This window comes from Lynx canadensis, chromosome C1 (assembly GCF_007474595.2).
Source record: "Lynx canadensis isolate LIC74 chromosome C1, mLynCan4.pri.v2, whole genome shotgun sequence".
In the NCBI taxonomy this organism is placed as follows: Eukaryota; Metazoa; Chordata; class Mammalia; order Carnivora; family Felidae; genus Lynx; species Lynx canadensis.
Window position 1 is genome coordinate 160,951,641 of NC_044310.1, and position 22,980 is coordinate 160,974,620.

Below are 22,980 nucleotides of genomic sequence, written 5' to 3' on the forward strand. Positions count from 1 at the left end.
TGCTCCCGGGTGCAAGTCCTAGATCAGCACTTGATTTCTTTTCTAACAAGGACAATAAGACAGAATCTCACTTGTCAGTAGGGCTTAAATGAGATAGTACTTTCTCTTATGTTAACATATACTTGGTTACTGCAAAATGCAAAAATTGTTATTATTAGCATTAGTGGTACTCCATCATGTTTGCAGGGTTTTTTATGTATTTCCGTGGATCTGCATGGAGAGAGAATACTGTGCATGCCTTATCAGAGAAATTCATCAGTGGCCTTTAAATGAAGTACCTTCATTTAAAACATTTTATGAAACCATTGTGAAGCTCCTGTCTGGTGGATGATGGGGGAAGGTGGGGGAATGGGTAATGAAAATGCCACCCTGTGGTGTTCAGTAAGCTGAGACGAGGGGGAGAAATCCCATTTTCTCATGGATTTTGCCCGTAAGCTCTTTTGTGCATACAGATGGGAAAGTGTTAAAATACGTATGTGGTGTGTTCATAGATTTTAATAAGGAGCCGTTGATAAGTAGATCTGGTAATTTTTTGTAAATTTATATTAAATCTCTCAAATTAAATTTATTAAGTTTATTTCTGGGCTAATCTTCTGTCCCGGTGTGCACAGTATGAAATGCTTTGAGATTATTTAACTAATGTTCTTTTCCTCAGTTTTGAATTTATTTTGCTATCTCTCTCTGTCTCATATTCATTTCCTAATCTCTTTAAACCTCTGTGGGTATCCACCTGGAATGAATTCCTCTTTGGAGTCCCATGTTCTCTGTGGGTAGCTAACCCCATGGTTGCCTTCAGAATGGGCCCAGTTTTGCCTTTATTATTCAGTTAATGGGCCCCACTTAGGGCATGTTTTACTCTGTTGCTTAACAAAGTGCAGGAACTTTAGAGAGATGACTAGGACAAAAATTCATGTTATCTGAAAGACAAGGAGACCTAATTTAAGCCACAAAGAATTTCAAAAAGTACCTTGTGAAGCTACTGGAGGAGGAGAAGGGTGGAGGCCATGTGCTATGAGAGAAGCATATGGAATTCAGAATCTCAAGACCTGCATTTATACGTTGGTCCTGCAGTTCATAACTGTGTGAGTCACTTCATCTCAGAGACTCTGTTTCTCCATCGACAAATGTGAGGATAGGATAATATCTGTTATATCTATATTCTAAAGCTGAATAAAGTTTAAGTGAGATGCAACACCACTGTTAGGAAGCCAGACGCTAGATCCAGGAATTCTGAAGTGCTGTCTTCTTGGAGCATTAGGGCCATTTTCCTACATTCAGTTGCTTCAGGTCAAATTATTGTGCTTCCTCATGTTACAGCATTAAATTTTAAACTTGCCTTTTGATTGTCCACTGATTTGGAAGGATGGAGAGGGGCAGGGAAGCAGATGACCCAGCACATGGGGAGACATCAGGACTAAGTTTGTTTTAAAGCAGTGAGTTTTATCTGTAAAAAGAAGCTACCCCAACCTCAAGGACCCTGGGGCCACACCTGTTCTGCTAAAAGGTAAAAAACATTCAAATCAGAGATGGAGGAAGACTGTGAAAAGGAAGATCAGCTCCTTGGTCAGACATACATCAGAAGAAGGAAAATAGGGCCTGTCATTAAGAAGTCTGCTGGGTAAATACCTGGTGAAGTTTTTACCCAGATGTTTTCACTCTCCTAGAAGATGTCTTTAGAAACGGTGGTTTTGGTTAGAAGCCTACTGCAGTTCGCGGTATCTAAGGGAGGACTTCAGCCACAGAATCAATGCTCACATGGTTGTTAGGACCACAGAAAGCCCAACCCAAATCTAACTTCAGGCAGCGTGAAAATGAGATGCAAAATATGGTATGGAAGAAGGCCAGAGTGTCCAATCCTTCCTTAACTTGTATTTAGGTTAGTGAAAAGAACAAGCCATGTGTAAGAGTCAGTTTTGAGTAGAGGAGGGGAGTGATATATACAGTCAGCAAAATAATTGGATGCGTGGTGTTGGGACAACAGCTGGTACCAGACCAATTTTTGTCTTCATCGATCAGGCTTCTTCTAGCAACTAAACTGCCACCACAGCAATTTTGTTACAACAGTGACCTGTGATCACAGTGTTTAAATTCTACTCTACCCATGTAACTCCACCCCAGGACCAGGGAGCCAGCAGTGAGCTGTTAAAATGTATAAAGCCGTTCCTTGCTGGGAGGCCACTACGATAACAGTGTCTCCAAGTTGGAAGCCACGAAAACGGTTTGAAATATTTTACCTTCAGATACAAGACCTTAATCTCACGTTGGCCTTGGACTGTAATTTGGATAACTAGCACTTTTATTCCCCATTTGCAGCAGGGAGGCAGATTGGTTAGAAAACCTGTGTTTGCAGTCAGTAGATAGTGTTCATGCATTGGAATTCCTGTCTTGGATTCATGTTTGTAATGTCAATGCTGAGTTTGCCCAGAAAACAGGCTTTTTCTTGAAGGAACTCATCCAAGATCCCTCTGGCTTCCTCATGCCACTGGGTCAGGCCGCACTTTCTTTTTCAAGCTTGACCTAGCTGCAGATCCAAAATCAATTCCCCCTTATATAAAAACTCTACATTTGCATTTGAGCCTTCCCTGTTCCATTCCTACCTTACTCTGGGAGCATTTTTAGAAAATATGGCAGCAGTGGTGTTCAGTGGGTCCACACCTAAAGGCCCCGAAAGAATTTGCAAGGGGTCATGGCCCATTCGGAATGGTCAGTGCCTTTGCTGTTCCATTTGTTAAATATTTTGAATATGGTCCCCATGATATGCCATCAGTTTTATCCGCTAAAATACACATGCAACATACATCAGCTTAGCAGGCTTCAGTTTTTGATAAAAAGTGAGAAATTTATTTAGGAAATGTTGATGGAATTTGAAAATCATTTGCATTTTTCTTGCTTTACCTACTTTCTAGTGAAACTGAGCAGTAATTTGTAGCAAACCCTGTTGTTGCCCAATTCCATATACTTTGGCCTATTTCTGAATTCATCTGCAGCGGCAGTGGACATCTGCCCTTGGGCGTCTTCCTACCTCGAGCATCTGTGTCTCTCTGCTTTTGTCTGTTGAGGAATCATCACAGCCAACAAACTAACCAAAAATTATCAAGGATTTGATGCCTCTGGGGTAGCATTCAACAGATAAGGGGTGAGGGTTGGTGGATAAATGCCCCAGCTTTCTCATCCCTCCCCAAGACCTTGTTGAGATTTGTTCTACTCACTTCTTCAGTGGGTCCCCAGTGAGACGGAACCCCAGTTCCCCGCAGCAGTAATCCACTCATTAATATGCCCATTATCCCCATTATTGGCTTTTCTCTCTTCCCTGCCTCACTTTCCCCACTTTCTTACATGTGCTTCCTGAGATCACCCCCCGAATACACTCTCTGAACCCAAGACCTTGTCTCAGGGTCTGTCTCAGTGGAAGCCAACGTAAGATACAATTTTTTCGTGGCATACCAGTCCTGGTTTCCAGCCTCTTGCCACCAGCACCTCTAAATCTGTTAGAAGTGCAAATCGATCAAGTTCTGCCTGAGTTCCAAACCTTAAATGGTTTTCTCTTGCCTCAGAATAGAATCTAAGATAGCTGTTGCAGCTTTGCGCCCTTGAGTGGCCTGGCTGCTTCTTCACTCCAGCTGCATCTGAGATGTATGATGTGAAGTGTTTTCCAGATGCTGCTACGGGGGGCTACTCTTCGTTTCTCATCTCTACCTCTGTCCCCCCAACCCCGACCTCATCTCTGCTTCCCTGCACTGCTGTTCCTCTGTCTGGGCTGTTCTTTCCCACTGTCTTATTTACCCGCTCCTTCACATCCTCAGCTTCACAGGAACCTTCTTGGACCTTCCCAACCTAGTCCAGTCTCTCCAACATGTGTTCTAGACTGTGCTTCTCCTTCAAGAGCTTTGCATATTTGCAATGATGTGACTTATTTTCAATGATGTATTTAATGTCTTTCTTTCTCTAGGCTAGGGATCTGCAAACAATTACAGGTTTATTGGAACACAGCCACACCCATTTGTTTTCCTATTATGTATGGGTGCTTTGGGGCTACAATCAGAAAGTTGAACATTTGCAGCAGAGACCCTACTGGTCAGCAACATTCTCAAATATTTGCCATGTAGACCTTTACAAAAATGTTTACCAATGCCTCCTCTAGGCTATGAAATCTGAGAGTGAAGTCTCTTGCTCACTTTTGTGAGCTGGCACTCGACACAGTCCCTGACATGAACCAGCCATAAATTTTTTTTTTTTTTTTTTTTTACTATGTGACTTGAAATAAAGTTTCTATGAATGTTGCCTTTTTTCCTTCCTTACTATTTCCCCCTTCTTTTGTTAATTCTGCTTGTGCATGCGGCAATGCTACTCATAGCAGGTGAAACATTTCCAGACCTACAGATGATTATGTAGTACAACCTTGTAGCTCTTTATCAGACAGAAGTCAGATTCCTGTCTCCATTGTGATGTCTATTAGTTTTATAGGCAATGCTTTTACTAAAGAGGTAAAGATTTTATTATCCCTTTTCTTTCTTTCTTCCTTTCTTCCTTTTTCTTTCTTTCTTTCTCTCTCTCTCTCTTTCTTTTCTTTCTTTCTTTCTTTCTTTCTTTCTTTCTTTCTTTCTTTCTTTCTTTCTTTTTTGCCAGGTGTTTCAGACCAAGTGGGGCATGATGTATACTATATAAAGTGTTTTCCAGATGCTTACTTGGTTGAAAAGAATCCCACTCCTAAGTTTTCTTGGGAAAGCATGCTCTAGCTAGATTTAATTTTAGAATATCAGTGTATAATGAAGTAAAGAAATACCATAGCTTTTATTTTAATGATACTGGGTGCAAAAACGTACATGTTCCATGCTGCTGTTATCATTTTTCACATACAAATTTTATCATCTCACCCTTTTCTTAAAAAAATAAAAGGTAGTATTTCCCCCAAGCATCTCTGTGATGCCTAGAGAGACTTCTTGAATCTGGTTTATGAACTTTCCTTTATAATCTTATCTCCTGATGTTCTAGGATAGAGGATGTAAAACCAAGGCCTGTAGGCCACATTGAGACTGCTGCTTGTTTTTGTAAATAAATCTGCACTCATTTACTCACATATTATCTATGGCTGCTTTTAGGTATAATGGCAGAAGTGAGTGGTTGTGACTGAGACTGTATGGCTTGTAAAGCCTCCTATATTTACTTGCTGCCCCTTCACAGAAGAAAATTTGCTGTTCCTTGCTTTAGGAAACTCCTTATATTGACCATGACCATCTGCTCTCACCATTTCCTGTGCTTGTCAAACTTTGTTGTGTCTCTGAGCCTTTGCACAGACTGTGCCCTCTGTCTGGAAAAGCAGCCTCCTTTTTCCTGCTTAGAAAACTCATGCAAGCTATCAATTCCCTGCTTGGTTTTCATCTCCTTCGTAAAACTTCTGTATTCCCCCAAATGCATTTTTTTCTTTTCTGAGTTCCCATAGCACTTCATACAGATGTGTATCAGGAGTACTTATCATTGCTATTTGTATCATAATTTCTAGTTTTTTCTTTATCTCCTACTAGAGTATAAGCTGTAGAGGATCAGGTTCTGTATCTTTATTCAGTGTATCCCCAGGTGCTTAGCAACAAATAGATACTGAGAAGTGGCTGATTAATATCAGAAGGTTGCCTGCTATTAACCAGTGCACAGGAAAGGTATGGTGTTAATCAGAGACACACAGAACAGTCGGAGGAATTAAAGAATTTTTAACTTTAAAGTGTTTAAGAATTGTTTTTGGGAGTGCCTTAGTTGGTTAAATGTCTGACTTTGGCTCAGGTCATGATCTCATAGTCCATGGGTTTGAGCCCTGAACTGACAGCTCAGAGTCTGGAGCCTGCTTCAAATTCTGTGTCTCCCTCTCTTGCTCTCTGCCCCTCCCCCACTCGTTCTTTTTCTCTCTCTCTCTCTTTCAAAAATAAATAAACATTAAAAAAAAAAAAAAGAATTGTTTTTGTTCTACTTTTCCCCTTCCTGCCCTTACAGATGGAAAAAAAAAAAAGGAAGGGACTTGCCCAAGCTGACTGAGCAGCACCACCTCACAGAGACCCTATGGTGGGGGTTGACTAGACAGTGTGTTAATTGAGAGTTAACTGCTTAGTGAAATCGTTAGTACTTATTTCCATGGTGAAGGAAGCAGGGAATTTGTTGGTGGGCAGAAAGTAGATCGGAGACTTTTAGTATTAGCTCCATCTTTCATTTGCAGACAAATAAGTTGATTTTCTACCTCCCTCAGTTTTTACCTTTGGTAAATAAGGGTGATTCTGATTCCCTGATATTGTTTCTACCTTTATATGTAAGTGTTGAAAACGTGTTTTGAACCCACCATGGCCTTTGCAATAGCAGCTTTATGACCTGGCTTGCTATGACCAACTTAGTATTTTTCTTCTCTTCTATGAAAGGTCGAATTCAAAATGGAAAGCAGCCTTTTTAAAGAGTTTCCCTCATGTGTCTGAGTAATGGTGATTTCATGTTGCTAGAGCCAGTTAACTGCTGGATGCTTTATACTCTCCAAGTGCCTAATGGGGGGAATTTGATCTGGCGAAGAGCCCAGTCGTCCATCTTCCTGAGGCTGGAAACCACTTATGGGGCGATAAGGATGAACTTTAATCGACTTCCTAGGCACCCCTTCCTTGAGGGAAAGAAGAGGAGAAAAGGAAAGGAAAGAGTGCGTGCTGACAGACAATTTCTGAGATTGATAGTTTGGACCTAATTTTAAATTTTTTTTTTTCAACATTTATTTATTTTTGGGACAGAGAGAGACAGAGCATGAACGGGGGAGGGGCAGAGAGAGAGAGGGAGACACAGAATCGGAAACAGGCTCCAGGCTCCGAGCCATCAGCCCAGAGCCTGACGCGGGGCTCGAACTCACGGACCGCGAGATCGTGACCTGGCTGAAGTCGGACGCTTAACCGACTGCGCCACCCAGGCGCCCTTTGGACCTAATTTTAAATACCAATAAAATCATATTTGTCATGTCAAAGATCTATTTGAATGAAAACTCACAAACTAAAATCTGTTTTTTAATATTTATAAAGTTATAAGAGTTGTGGCACTGATTTTTTTTCCTTGAAGAGATCACATGGCACTGCCCACTTTTAAGTTAATGGGCTTTTAACATCTTTGGGGGCATGTTTCATAACGAAAGAAATCCATTTTTTGCTGGATTTCCATTGTTAAGGTTTTGGCAATAATACTTATGCATGGTAATAATGTCAGTAAAGAGGTCTTGTTTGCTTACAAACAGATTTCAATTGTTGAGAGACCAAATTATATCCTGTTGCTATAAACATGGGCAGTATTTGGTCTCTATTCATCAAGCTACTTTGTAATTAGGATTGCATCCAAATAACAAGTGCCTCTTCTCCCATGGAGGTCATTTCAACTTGCAATTTTCACTGATGGAACAAGGTTTCATAAGAGGACATGTCTATGCACAAGCATGAGTTTTAATCAAATCTATATGTATACATATATACATATATTCAGGCTAACCAGTGCATCTATGATTATGTCTAGCTTATTACTTTTTAGTGTCAGTCAGCAATAAAAATTTTTAAATATGGATTGACATTTTGTAAAATTCAGGTCAAAGCCAATATTTAAACTTCTAGATAATAAATGGATTCTCTTAGCAGATTTTGTGAAGGAAAACCTACTATAGCTTGCAAAACTGTTTAAGGTTGTTTGTATATATCTGGAGCTCTATCCACCAGGTTTTTGGAGAATGACCCAGGGAACATTGAGTATTTTTCTGTAGCCCTAAAAGAAAGAAGAAGGTATGCATTAATATTTTACAGCTGTCAAGCTAAAAAGCCACTAGGGCCAGCTCCTGCAGGATCGAGAGCAAGGCTTGAACAACCATCACAGCGGTAAACAGTGAACAGAGGTCATGGAAGGAAGGAACTGAAAGTAATTTAGAGGGTTTTTATTTTGGCAGCTGAGGTTCTGACGCCAAATCCCTGATTTTGTCCTAGGAAAGCTGGTGGTGACATTTGTAGTGGCTCTATTTAAGGAGAGGAAGTTTGATGACTGATACGAGCCAAGGCTCAGAGTCAAGAATTGGATGACTGGCGACAGCCCTTTCCACAGTTGTCCTTGGGGACCACTGGGAGACCTTTTGTTGCTTCTTCTGCCCTCTCTTAGGAAAGTTGATTTCTAGTCAGGCTGCACTATGGGAGACTCTCCACGCATTTTCTTCATAGTGAAGTTAGGCTTTGTATAAGTGAATCTTACTTTGAAGCATGGTCAGTGGTTATTTTTTGAGGTATGATTTCCTCACTTCTGCGAATAAGGAAACCAGGGAGGGGGTTTAGAATATCATGCATTTAGGACTTCATTCATGAGATTTCCTATTTTCAGGGCTAATCTACCCCACCTGTCAGTTCACTGGATGCATGTGACAAGGCACATGGAAATCTGAAATTCCGAGCATCTTCAAACCAAAAGAGACCACTTCACATGAATTAGTGAGAAGCAGGGAGTGAGTGCTTTGGGAATACCTCTGCAAATACTTTTCTTGTTTGGCTTTAGCCTGCAAGGGAACAATCTTATTTTACATTTCCTATTCTTTTACTCAGGACCGGATACATAATTTGTCTGGCGTGAAATGAAAATATGGGGCCTTTGTTTAAAACTTATGAAGAGTTCCAAGATGATAGCAGAGCATTAAACTAAGCACAGGGCCCTTCTGGGGCTCAGGGTGGCTGTGTGGGTCACACATCCCTGAAGCCAGACTAGATTTATATCTTTTATCTTTCTTATTTGAGATCTTACCTGCACTTTCAAAACATTGCCCTATGACATCTGATAGATACTGTATTTCAGGCACGTGTCTCTTGGTGTTTTCTGATTTCACTCAGTCTCTTGATGTATATTTTGTGTCCCTTTCCTTCCTATTCCTTCTCCTCCTCTTTTTCCCTCTATTTATTAATTTTTAAAAATTGACTTTATTTTTTAGGGCAGTTTTTGCTTCACAGAAAAATTGAGGGGAAAGTTCAGAGATGTCTCATATGCCCTCTGCCCCAACACATGCACAGCATTCCCCTCCCCCCCCCCCATTATCAACATTCCCCTCCGTGGTGGTAACATTTGTTGCCACTGATGAACCCCCACTGACCCATCATCCCCCAGAGTCCCTAGTTTATATCAGAGTTCACTCTTGCTGTTGTGCGCCCCATGAACTTGGACAAATGTATTCACCATTATGGTGTCATACAGAATATTTTCACAGCCCTAAACATCCTCTGTGCTCTTCCATAAAAGACCTTTCTTTAGAAGCTAGCCTTGATTTCTGATTTTATGTCCCTTTTCCTCATCTCACTGCCATGACATCTGTGTATCTCAAAATTCTGGGCCAGTATGAAGCTAAAAGGCGCATGTTGGAAAAGTGAGACTGATTGCAAGAAACAAAGGGCCAAATTTATTGACAGTTGTTCTGCGTGGTGGGAGCAGAGCAGATGGGGTGCATCCATGGAGGGTGCACGTGCATAGAGGAGGGGTGGGGTGGGTGCCTGACGTCATCTCTACCGAGTAAAGAACAGTGTAGTACAGAAGTTCAGGTAAAAAATAACAAAAACTCTGCAGTTGGTCTCTCCTTTTTCCCATCGGCATAGAAAATTCCAGTGATAATGAATACAAGAAGCTTTATCAAATATACTTGGAGAAAGCTAAGTAGTAGAAGTTTGCTGTCATTTGTAGTAGACTCCCCCACCATGGAAGGTGGATAGGAATTCCTCCTAATCAATTATCAGAGCCCCAGAGAGGAGAGGGGAAGAAGCTATCTGTAAATGCTTGAACTTATTCAGATCGGCAAGTCCCTTCTCTCCTCTTTGCTGCTGCCTTCACTTGTTTTTATAAAATGACCACCAAGACCAATTTACATGGTGAAAAGAAATCATAGCACGTGAGAAAAGATGTGTGGCAATTCTCAGCCTTTTGTTTGTCCTGTGAATGGTGGGGGATGGAAGGGAAGGTAAAGGGTGGGAGTCAGGGCTGGTTGGGGGCCTGAATGAGATGTATAAATCTCAGATATTACCAAGTATAAGCTAGCAATGTCACCTGGTCCCCTGGGAACTCTATCCCCAAGGTCTAGCTAGGACATCCACATCATCCCATGAAGCACTTTCTTTTTATGGATTAATGGATTGTGTTTTGGAATCAAGTTATTTATTTAGCTGCATAGTCCTGGAAAAGATGATGCAAGACCTTATTTAGTTCCTTTATAGTTAAATGTGTGCCTGGCCTACCTTCCATTTCAGCTGCAGCTGGGATGGATAGCTCCTGCGCAGTCAACACCCCACCTAAACTGTTCCCTGCCTTGGCGCCTCAGGACTTTCCCCTAAACCACAAGAGCTTGCACAACCTAAACTCAGGATAGTTGGAAAGTTTGGAGGGGGGTAGTTAGTTCTCAGAAGGTACTCCTCAAATAATGGGGAATGAGAGTCTGTAGATAAATCCCCAGACTCCTGTGCTTTGGAGACAGAAATCTGGGATGTGTTCTACAAGGGTCCCCAGTAAGAAAACCAGCTCAGTAACACAGCCTTTCCGGTCTTAACCTTCCTTCCTTGCCTCGGTTTTCCTGCCCTTCACTCCTGCTTCCTGGATTCACCTCCCAAATAAGCTACATACAAGCTCTCTTTAGAGGAATGCAAATTAAAAGATGCCCATAAAATGAATTGGACACAGTGTTGGCCAGGCTAGCACGCATTTATGCCAGCCTTCTGTGTGTTGTGGTTCAGCTGTGGCATTCTTGCATGTACAGGTCTTCAAACTTTGAACCTATAAATGAAAGAGAAAAACAGAAAATTAAAAATACCTTTATATTGAAAAATGCCCCATATATTGATAGCAACTCATTACATATTCATCTGTGCAGGCAACTTTATCAAGGTCCCACTCTTGGTCAGGCACCATGGGACAGGCTGGGGCTAGAAAGAGAAGTAAGGTGTGGTTCCTGTCAAATAGGAGTGTATGGTCTACCAGAGAGAGATGATGCTAGAAATCTGCACAGGGTATTATGAGAGCATGATGGCAGCAGTCAGTTGTTCATCCATGGTTAGGAGTTGTGAAGAATGAGCATGACCAGACAGGGGGAAGCTGAGCAAAGACACACTTGCCTAGAGGTGCAAGTCTCTCAGTCCTGGGGGGAGAACTGCAGGGGTTAGGGCACAGTCTGAGGTTCATTTAGAACCAAGAGATGAAAGCATCCACCTGATGTCCTGTGGGAAAGACAACGGAAGTTGGGGAGGGCTCAGGAGCATTCCTGAGCCATCATGAAACAGTAGTACTTTGCAAAGCACCTCCCCAGATTGCTTGCTGCTTCTAACCATGGCAGTGGAGCACAAGGCTGTGTGACTCAGGATTCCAAGCTCTTTTTCTTTCTTCTTAATGTAATGGCAACTTTATTTCTATTTTTTCAAAATGAGTTTCTTGATTTAGTTAGGTCTTCAGGGGCACAGGGTATTAGCCACTGTCCTGTTCTATATGATGCATTTGGTCAGGGCAACCTTAACTTTCTTTGTCTTCTTCGGAAGAAAGGGCTCCAGGATTGCCTGCAAGGCTTGAAGCAATGTGAAGCCAAAGCACCTTTACTGAGACTGGAGTCCTTTCAGGCATGGTTGCTAAATCCCGTCAGCGTCAGCGTGCTTTTCACTTCCAAATGCACCTCCAGTGTCAGCCCCCACTCATTGAAACATTGACGTTTACAATGCTACAGTCTGATCTTTCAGGTCCAAGCCAACAGGAGATTCCACCCAGATCCTTGGTAAAGATGCTATTTGAGAATCCCTGCTTTACTTCATTATTACAAATACCTCTTTCACATTCTTGAATTTAAAGACACGAGAAATCAGAGAAAATGTTTCTGCCCCCAAAGATGCACGGTGGGCTGGACCTGTCACAGTTGTCAGTTCTACGTAATTTCCAGGGTAATCAATCCATAGCCTCACCCATACACAGCTGCACCACCTTTTTTTTTTTTTTTTCACTTTGTCCTCTGTTTCCAGGAATCTGCTCACTATGTATTTGGTGTGGAGTAGTCTGTAGAGAACATTAGAGTCTGAAGCGTTCCTATACAGATTTGTATAAAGACCTGAGTTCATTTACAACTTTATCCTGGATGGTTTCATGTAAAAATAGTCACCTCACAGTGGTACATGTCTAGCCCGCGATTCCGGGTTCTTCGCACTTTGCAATATTGCTTTCTTGTAATGACTTCCAAATTTTAAGCTCCCTTTTATTGCAAGGCTTACAGTACACTATCAGAGCTAAGCCTTATAAAAGTTCCAATTCTAATTCTTACACTTTTCCTTCTTTCTCTTTTTATTCCAGGGAAAAGGGTTTAGTGGGAGAGAGTAAAAAAGTTACTTCATTAAAAAAAAAAAAAAAGTTTATTTTGGAAGCACATATAAGTGACTCTGTCCGGACAAATAGGAAAACATGATACATTCATTTCAATCTGAATAGGAATTTAGTCTTCCACGAGCTGTTAAGACTGGCTGCAAGAATGAGGATTTAATGAGAAGAGAAAACTCATCTGTGACTTTGTGATGAGCAGGTGCTGAAATCTGTCATTGCTTTGAGGGGGCATTTCAGAGAAATCCAGAATAATGGTATCAGTGTCTTGCCATCTGTTTTCTTCTTCCACTTTGTACCAAACTTTTAAAACACATTCACTCTTGGGGCGGCTGGATGGCTCAGTCAGTTCGAGCTCTTGATTTCGGCTCAGGTCGTTATCTCATGGTTGTGAGATCAAGCCCTATGTTGGACTCCATGCTCAGCATGGAGCCTGCTTGGGATTCTCTCTCTCTCTCTCTCTCTCTCTCCCTCTGCCCTTCTTCCCCGCTTTCACTCTCATTCTGTCTCTCTCAATTAAAAAAAAAATTTTTTTTTAAACACTCATTCTTACACAGGCATCTGCACACACTATTTTGGCCTTTGAAGTGGGCAATGAATATTGCATAACAATTATCATAATATTGGACTTGAACTTTCTGCGTGTTCATTGGCTGATTGGTGCTTCATACATTGAGTAGTCTTCAAAGAATCCCAAACAGAAGAACTGTGTTTTGAATTTTCTCTAAAGAGCTCCCTATAGCTTCTGGTATGTGAGGGAAGGTGGGAGAGAAGAATGATTTGTTGCTACTTTCTGGGTCTGTTTTAAATGCTCTCTGGTAGCATCCCTGCAGCCCTTTGCGTTCATGTTTTCTATTCTTTGTTTTTAATCTTTCTGAGACAATAGCTGGATTCTGCTTTTAGTGATTATTCTTGATTCCCGTCCTGTTATGAGCCATTCTGGTGGTGTGTGGTGTTTGGGGCCGTTGTTCTTTTTTTTGTTGGTTGTTGTTGTTGTTGTTGTTGTTGTTGTTGTTGTTGTTGTTTTAGGCATGTGGCATGCTACTTTTCCATAGTATTTAATTAAAAGTTTGGCTTTTTGGAACTTGCCATTGGCAAACTGCTAGACAACTGATCCAGTGGGTATTTGCAAGGAGTCTAAGATCCTGTTTGATCCTTGCAGTCTCCCTATCCAAGGAGTGCTTTCTACCAACTCTGCTTTTGGGGAGAGTTCACGGTGCACCCTTCACTTGAGATAAACTGCATGTGTTGATTTGTAACTTACATGAACAGGCCAAAAAAGACATATTTCCTGAGTTTTTGTTCACAATTTTATGTGATTTTAATTATTACTAAAATGGTTTAATTTTAAACACAGCAGATCTACTTCTAACTTGGTTCTCTGAGAGTGCCAATTTTGAATTTTATCCTGACATAATTTGTCCCAGAATTTATATGCTTGGGTCACCGAGGGCATTCAGAGATGATTATCTTATTTTTGTATATGGAAGGAAATGGTTGGGGAGAGGAGGAATAAAAATAACACTCCCCCCCCCCCACAAAAAAGAAAAACAAAACCAACAAGAATTTCCTTTAAAGTCATTCAGAATGATTGGCTTGTCCAGATAATGAATTTATATGATATGCTATATATTTATGACAGTTTAAAAAAATTAATCCACTTTGGTCAAATTTCTCACATTTCCCATTGCCATGGTATTCTCTTCTATCAGATTTATTTTAGAAAATTATAGTGAAAATAGAGCCTTTTCTGGGAAATAACTCAGCACTGAGAAAGACACACCATTAAGACATTTTCTGAGAAATCAAAGTTTTAAACTTCTTTTTTAAATCCTCCATTTTTATGCCAGATTGTGTGAACTGCTGAACTTCATACAGAACTTAACGAACAGTAAGTAAGAGAACAGAATCTAAGGAAGCTGTCAAGATTTATTAACCTTCTTCTTGAGGTCTTTGATTCAAAATGTCCTCATTGAGATAGCACAGAATGAAATTACCCAGTGAATGAAGCATTTTAGGATTTGTGAGAAAAGTTATCTTAATCAGTTTTTAATTTTTTTTTTTAAGATAACGTATTTTCAGGATAAATCATTATGGAACACTGAATTATAATCTACAAATTAGAATATAATTGTGCAATTTGTGTTTAATTCTCTTGTTCACATTTTATATTAGGCTTATTTCTTTGCAGTCTTACAGTATTGTGAGTTTTTTGTAAACAGCTATTTAAAGGCATTCACATAATCAAAATAATATTTATAGATATTCAAAAAATGATTAATCTCAGGATTGTGGCAAAGCAGAAAACCTTACCACATGGGTTTGCCACCCTCCCCCCAACAAAAAATTCAAGTTCTGGTTAAGTTCCCTGAATGAGCGTAGTGAAAATTAGTTTCCTTTGGAAAGATCATACAATTGAAAGACTAATTTAAATTAGGAGGGCACACCGGGCTTGGCAGAGGGCATTGTGAGAAAGCAAAGCGTAATTTTCTCCCAAACAAAGACAAGCTTGTTGGAGAGCATGCTTTATTGCCTGGAAATTCTATATATATGCAAAGTTGCTCATCAATTCACTGTTGGGTTTTATGTGCTCGGTTTCTCCTTTTGTTTGGAAAAATCAAATGCTGAAGAAAGTAGGCGTAACTCTGCATGCTATAGGCACAGAGAAGCCTACGCACACCAGTTCTCCTGGTGTTCCATGCTCCTGTGTGGGGAGCTGCCTGCGGGAGGGATGGTCAGACTTGGCTTCATGCAGGTAAATCAGGGTGTATGCTTCAGCAGAGCGTACCCAGAAGTTCCAAAAAATGACTTTTCTGCATCTTTTTTCTGATCCCTCCTTCTGGCAGCCAGGTGGATATATTCAGTAGGTTAGGTGCACATCCTGAAGTCCACATGGTGTTTTCTCTTTTTTAAACAGCTTTATTGAGACATAATTCACATACCATACAATTTGCCCACTTAAAGTGTACAATTCAATAGCTTTTAGCAGGTTGTGTAACCACCACCACAATCAATTTTAGAACATTTTTATCACCCCAAAAAGACAAACCACACCCCGGTTAGTGGTCTCTTGAGAACCAGATTGGGATACATTAATTCAGCAAAACAAAGGTGAGCACTTGTTTTAATGGGAGGCTTTTAAATGAGAGTTATCTTTGGAATTTCCTTCTTCGCTGCATGTCTTAGCTTCCTGGCGTAGCAACTACATTCAATGCTTATAAATAGCATGTGTACAGAACTTTGCAGTGCGCAAAGTGTCGTGTGTCATACTTCAGGTGAAAGGCTTGACTGGCAGCATGACAAGACTGAGGGTGAGAGGCCCTCAGGTGGCTGACCTCGGGGAGAGGAGCTGTGTTATTTGGCAAAATTAGAGGGCCAGGCCTACAGGCTGGAACCAGGGCATCTGAGCAACCTGCACATAAGCGTGTCGGGTCTGTTCTGGGAAAGTAGATGCAAGCTGAGAAGAGGGATGTGGGTCCCAGGAGGATTCCTATCCAGGAGTTGCGGGTTTGAGGGCCAAGCATCAAGGTGGAAGATCCTCAAAGCAGGAGGCAAAGATCTGAAAGGGAGGTGGAGATCATGGTAAACATCAAGATGGGGATTGGGTCCACTCCTGAGGAAGGAGGAGCTGGCATGGACACAGGAGAGCCAGGAAGGAGTGTCATGGAGCTGCCGAATCCTGCACCCTGTGAACGCATCCTGCTGGCCAGCACTGGTATCACCCAGACCAGCACCCCTTTGTTCTATTGGAATAGCGCTGGTTCTTCCTTTCTTCTCTGCAACATCTCTCCCACCCCCTTCCCTTCCTCGGGCCTGCCTCACTCTGTGGGCCCATTTAGACAGTCTCTGGTCAACATACTCTCTTAGACTCAAATCCTTCCCTTTGGCCAGCTCCTTCCTTACACCCACAGATTAGATGAAGAGTCACTTGGCCAGACATTTCAGTTTCCTGGGATGCAGACAGGCTGGAGCAGCCCACTTCTCCTTGAAGGAGAGAGCAGGGGACAAGCCAGAATGTCATCACTTGGAGGGGTTGGGGGGTGGGTGGAGAAGGGTTAGACAAGATCCGCCTGAGAGCTGGGGTCCAGATTTAGAGTCACTCACCTGGCTGCTTCCCTCCTGGGCTGTCCCCATGTCTGTCCTTAATGGTGTCGTTTTCAGCTTGACACTTTCACTGAAGGAAGGAGAATCCTTTTTGTCTGGATTAGCTGCATACCGTCCAGGAAAGCAGTTGGCAATATTTCCTTTCCCTGTGAGGCTGCTAAAAAATTTTTTAATAAGGTACTCCTCTACTCCCTCAAGTTTTCTCTTCTCAACATTGTTCTACCTCTCTGATGCAATATGCTATAATTTCCCCCCAAAGTTTAAACACAAAGTTTAAACAAAGTTTAATCACTATATTCAATAGATGTGATACTTAAGCTATAGATGTATTGATTTGGAGGAAAAGGTAATATTATTTTTAAAACATCAGGAATTTTATTTAAACCTGCAATAAAATCAAGACTATCTCTGTGTGTTACAAATATTGGAAAGCACACATTTGTGTTTTATGGTTTGGGTTTTCATAATCATTGTACACTTGTATCATCTTGTTTAGATTTTTGTGTTGACTGATAGAAAGGTTGTTTCTTTCCTTCTAGCACCATAGAGATCATTCATAAGAAAGTCCAATGTAGGCATATTCTGACTGCAGAATTGACATTTGAAGTTCAGTTTCTAGATTGCAGAAAAATCTGTTTTGGTGTGTGATCAAAGGTTAACCTGAATGGAGCAGTTAGACTGTTCAGCTCTGTTAACATTGGAGATGGGACATCCAGTGTCCTTGGTCCTCATGGAAGCCAGAATGCACTTCCCAGAAAACCTGGTTACAAAAGCTTTAAGGGAAGTGGCCAACAATCAGAATGACTACTAAAAGGGCTTAGAAAATTCCAATTTGATAGAGGATGGCATTGAGACCCAAGGGATCCTCTGGTCTGGTGAGTGGGGCCTGGGGAAAGTTTTGCCAACAGTGAGAGTGAAAAATATTTGTCACAGCAGGCAGTATTTCAGGCCAGAATTAGCAGTGGAAAGGACAAGAGGTAGCCCTTAGGGAAGACAGGCAGACAAGGGCAAGGCAGGCTGTGGACTGCATTGAGGGCCAGCAAAATACAAACAAACAAACATATACTCATTGAGGAGTAAAGGCCAAAGCCCAGGTATGGGGGCCATGTGAGGTGGGATTAGGGGAAGGCTGTGGCTTTGTAGCTCTGGGGTGCTGTCCTTCCACCCTCTTGCACCCCTCTCCCCACATGCCAGGTACGTGGACACATGACACCCAGGGGCAGCGCTGGCCCTTCCCAGCCAGTGGGGACAGAGTTTCTGCTCTGATAAGGACTAGCTGCAGAAGCAGAGGTTGTTGGACCTAGGAAATGCAGGCAGAGCCTGTGAGTTGGGGAAGGCAGATGTTGACAGGATAACTGCATTAAGAGTAATCCTTTTGGGGCACCTGGGTGGCTCAGTCAGTTAAGCATCTGACTTCAGCTCAGGTCATGATCTCGCGGTTCGTGACTTCAAACCCCGCGTCGGCCTCTGTGCTGACAGCTCAGAGCCTGGAGCCTGCTTGGGATTCTGTGTTTCTGTCTCTCTCTGCCCCTTCCCCCCACCAAAAGTAAATAAACACTAAAAAAAGAGAGTAATCCTTTCAAGATTCAACTCCCGACTCCTTTTCATTTTTTGGTAACTTATAATTTTGATGTAATTTAAAGTAAACCCAGAAAAGCTGCAAGGGTAATATAAAGAACTCTCCTAGACTCGACTGCACTTTTGCCTCTTGCTTTGGCATGCTCTCTCTTTCTCCCTATTTTTTTTTTTTTTTTTGAATCATTTGTAAGTTGAGAAGTTGTACTCCTTTACCCCTAAATACTAAATATTTCAGGGCATGTTTCTTTAGAACAAGAACAATTTCTTCTATAACCGCAACACAGTTATCAAAAGCTGTAGATCTGTTTCCTTTTAACAGTAATACTCAAACACCATCTTAATATTTTACAATTTCTGTTCTATTCTTCTTAAGCTGACAGAGACTGAAATTAAATTTCTTTTTTCTTCTGACAGCGTTAGGGGAGAGAACACACACATTTTTTTCTTCAGCTGTATGGGAAGCCTTTGCCAAGGTTACAGATACATAGTTGGCACTCAGTGGAGTTACAACATAATGACGCCAATTAGATAAAGCCATCGGAGAGATCAAAGAAATTTTCTGAGTGATATGCTTGCATATTTGTTTGCTTGGAATTAAATTTTTACAGTGCTCTCTCATTTTCATGAATATAGCTGAAATCTCCACTTGATAACACCCTTATATATGATCTTTATCTTTTTGCTTTACATTCAGGGAAGATATTTTGATTCAGTATATTTTCCAGATTTCCCCCAGTTGGGTTAAATGGAGAAGTGGGCAAAAAAAAATGAAGTGTCTAACAAAAAAGCAATGGGGAAATGTGTTCTGATAGCAAAAGCCACCCAAAATACATTAATAGAGAAAGAGAGAAAGAAAAAGGATAAAACATCACGTACCATGTGATCTCATTTGTTTATCAAACCAATTGATAAGAAGATAGATAGATACATGTATTGATAGATATTGGTGTGTGTGGAAACACTCTGGACGTTACAGAAGAAGTGAGTGTCAGCAGTGATTAGCTTGACAGTGGGACTGGGTAAGTCATTAGTAGGTAAGGTAGAGGGTAAGGAAGGGAGAGGATTATTTTTTTCATTTTGTACACCTTGTAGTTCAGTTTTTTATCATGTGTTCTTACTTATTTTATAGAAGTAAAATTTATTTTTGTGAATTTGTATAAAGGGAGGGAGGTAGGATGTAAGGAGAGACAGGAAGGGAAAAAGAGAGAGAGAAGAGTAGTTAGAACAAAGCCAAAAGGCAAACTTATTAAAAAATGATAGGCCTTAGCAAGTAGCGACAATAGGTGGAATTACGAAAAAAAAATGTTGGATATGTAAAATGAATCATTTTCTACCTTCAGCTATTTATATATAGCTGCCAGTTTTTCCAGCAAGATTTATGCATGGGTCTCTTAAAACTACATTTTCACTAATGAGTGTGTTTTGGCACTAATTCTGGTGGAGCAGACGGGTCACTCTGTCCCCCTGTACTTCCTTTCAACTTACAAAATTGATCAGTATCATAGATTTTGATGAGTTAAGTTTAGGTTTTGTTTTTATCAGCATCAACATGCTCCCACTGTCCCTTCTCTGAAAGCAAGAAGCTGATTCATAAAGAGCAAACAAATATCACAGAGATATTTGACCACGTACGTCATACAATTCTAAGTGGCTTCTTTCATCATATCTTCCAGTCATTAGATTTGTTTTTGTAGATCTCCATGCATGAGACAGTTTTTTCCTCCAAGTCTTAGTTTTTTTAAATGGAAATGCACCCCTTAAGCAGAATCAGTGTGAGAAAAAAATCATGATGTAGAGGGAATAGGAGCCAATATTTATTGTGTGCCCGGGCTGTGCAGAGCTTCACACGGGTTGTCTCATTCAGTCCTTCCATCAACCGTGAGGGGTATATGGTAATATGTCTGGTTTATTATTGAGGAACCGAACCTCAGAGTGGAAATTCTGTCAGTAATTCATTCACTCAACAAATATTCGCTGAAAGCCTGCTATGTCGCAGGCCCTGTGCTCAGCTCTAAGTATGCAATGAGAGAGAAGATAGATGTGGTCCCTGCCCTCCTGGTCTGTAGTGGAACAGAGGAGAATGGCATTAAGCCAGCACACATACAGTACATAACCTCACATTACTTGGGCACACCGGTAAAAGACATGATGGCAAAGACATGATGCCAGGAGAGGAGTCACAAGAGACTAACATAAACTGGGGTTTCAGGGAAGGCCATTCTGAAGAGACCATGGGTCAGCACAGGTGAGCAGATGTTGGCAGGGTCAATGGCGGGAAGAAGGAGATATAGGAGGCCTGAGGGGAAAGCTCAGTGTGCTAGAGCATCTGAAAGGAGCCAGTATGGCTGGGGAAGAGTGTGGGAGCTGAGACTGGAGGGGAGGCGGGGGATGGCTTGTGTGAGCTCACGAGTCTGTTAGCATCAGCGGAGGTTTGCAGAACTGGGACGAAGCCCCACATTTGCCTGAATCTTAAAGCTTGTGTCCCCCCACCTCTTTCAGCCCTGCCCACTCCCATACCCCCTCAGACATATGGCATTATACTGTTCTCTTTCACCCTATTTTCCAGAATGGCTAAAGCACTGCCTCCATTATTGACACCTCCTAGTATTCCTACTAGGAGATGTAGGGCCTCATCTGTTAGGTGAGGATAGAGAGGGGACTATAGAAAGTGTGGGGCCTGGGTGAGGCCTCCGAGTTCACACTCTGTAGGAGAAACAGAGTTCAGATTATCTAAAGTAGAGAATTGATAGAAACCAGGAACCACTCAAAGGATTCAAGGCATATAATATTGCATGATGATTAGAAGCTTCCACAACCACACACCTATATGACCGTGATTCCCAGATGTGTTCAGTAGGGATATATTGGATTTGGATTGATAAGGATGCTGTAAGGTTGTTTATGGCAGCTTGAAGCAGAAATAATAGAAATGATGATAATGAAGGGGGATGAAGAAAGTAAGTGCAAACAATGTGCAAAAGGGCGGAAGTGCTGTAGGAGTTGGGTCTGAATCAATGTAGACAGTCTCCAAAAGTCGAGAGTGGTTGAAGCTGAGAAGTACCTGACTGCAGGCTATTGAGTTCCATCAGGGTACAAAACAGATAAAAGTCACTGTCCTTGTATAGTTTCCCTTCTAGTGATCAATGTGCCTGCATATGGCAAAAGCTGGTACTAAACGCCCACTAGAGGTTATAGGGTAGGACTGAAGTTGAGGAGATAGGATAGGTGAGTTATGTATGGATGCTTCTAGAAAAACTTGCTCAGAATAGAACCAAAGAAATTCTTAGTTCCTAGGCTCCAGTGGTTTCAGATTTTGAGAGATGAAGCCAGAAATTTAAACGTCTCTAACATGGGAAGTTCAGATATCTACTTGGGGCAGAAAGTCTTCCTGCCTCCTCTTCTTAGTCCATTTGGGCTGCTATTACAAAACCGGTGTGGCTTGTAAACAACAGAAATTTATTTCTCACAGTCCTGGAAGCTGGAAGTCTGAGGTCAAAGTGCCACATGGCACTTCTCATTGTGACCTCCATTGGCAGCAGGGATGGGGGAGTCTGTGGGGCCTCAGAAGAGCATTGACCCCATTTGTGAGGGCTCCACCCTTATGACTTAAGAACCCCCACAAAGTCCCCACCATCACGTTAGGTGTTAGGATTTCAACTTAGGAATTTGGGCGGCGGGGGGATACATCCAGACCACAGCACCCATTGAATTACTATTTACTATCTCCCTCTTGCTCTGTCTACTCCCCTATGTGTGGTATATTGTAGACCCAGAAAGCAAAAGCAAAATGTTGGTAGTTTGCTCTAATGGGATGAGAGTCATAGGCTGTTACTGTGAAATGATCCTTTATTTTAGGTTTTTAAATGATCAGTGCATCCTAATGCTGTATGATCAACATTTAAGCACTTTCTTGGAATTTGCATGTTTCCATGATATATGTATTACTGATAGTCTTGTTAGTTTCATAAGTGCTGGGCTTGATTGTTCTAATTCAGAGTAACTATATTAATATCCACCACCCTTAAAGAGTCATATGCTTAAATAAAATGTCAACCAACTGTTTTTTCTATAAACAAGGAGGCAGAGGCTATTTTTTCAACATGCATAGTCACACTTATACATTAGATGGAGTAGGTACAGCCTTAGTGAAAAGAGAGCTATGAGAATGGACTGTGCAATAATAGCTCCACAGCAGAGTATTTTATGATTCATTTAAGTAGCACTGACCTACTGTGTGTGTGTCTTGCTTTCAATTTGTGTTTCCCTAAGAGAAACTCACGGCTAATTTAATTACTCAAATATGCAGAGCATGCACTAACTTAAATTATAATCATTCCAGTGAGCCCCCAGAAATCCCCAAACTTTTTAGTCATATTAAAAGTATAGATGTGTTGAGACACCTGAGGGACTCAGTTGGTTAAGCATCTGGCTTCGGCTTACGTCATGATCTCATGGTTCATGGGTTCGAGTCCCACATCAGGTTCTTTGCTGACAGCCCAGAGCCTAGAGCCTGCTTCGGATTCTGTGTCTCCCTCTCTCTCTGCCCCTCCCCTGCTCTCACTCTGTCTCTCTCTCATAAATAAACATTAAAAAAAAGATTTGGGTGGCTCAGTCAGTTAAGCGTACAGCTTCGGCTCAGGTCATGAACCACAGCTCATGGGTTTGAGCCCCGCGTTGGGCTCTGTACTGACAGCTCAGAACCTGGAGCCTGCTTCGTATTCTGTCTCTGTCTCTCTCTCTGCCCCTCCCCTGCTTGTGCACTCCCTCTCTCTCTCTCAAATATAAATAAACATTTTTAAAAAAATTTTTTTAAATATTTGGAAAAAACAAAGTATAGATGTGTTGAATGTGCTTGAATAAGAAATCTGAGCCTTTAAGGTCATTGACCGTAGGTAGTTGGAGATTGCCTCACCCCTAGGAATGAAGTACCTTTACCCCCCTACTTCA

The 22,980-nt window shown here is 41.5% G+C and overlaps 1 protein-coding gene across 7 annotated transcripts in view; it reads left to right on the forward strand.

Annotated features, from left to right (window-relative positions):
• The window catches only part of RAPGEF4 (Rap guanine nucleotide exchange factor 4), a 292,034-nt gene that overhangs the window by 130,869 nt on the left and 138,185 nt on the right, over positions 1–22,980 (forward strand). Inside the window, exon 1 of one of the 7 annotated variants that reach the window (XM_030326356.1) lies at positions 17,266–17,330. The exons of the other annotated variants lie outside the window; for them this stretch is intronic. Coding sequence (XP_030182216.1) covers positions 17,298–17,330 — 33 coding nt within the window. The 5' untranslated portion in view covers positions 17,266–17,297. Of the gene's footprint in view, positions 1–17,265; positions 17,331–22,980 lie in introns of those variants that run through there. 7 annotated transcript variants of the gene reach the window in all.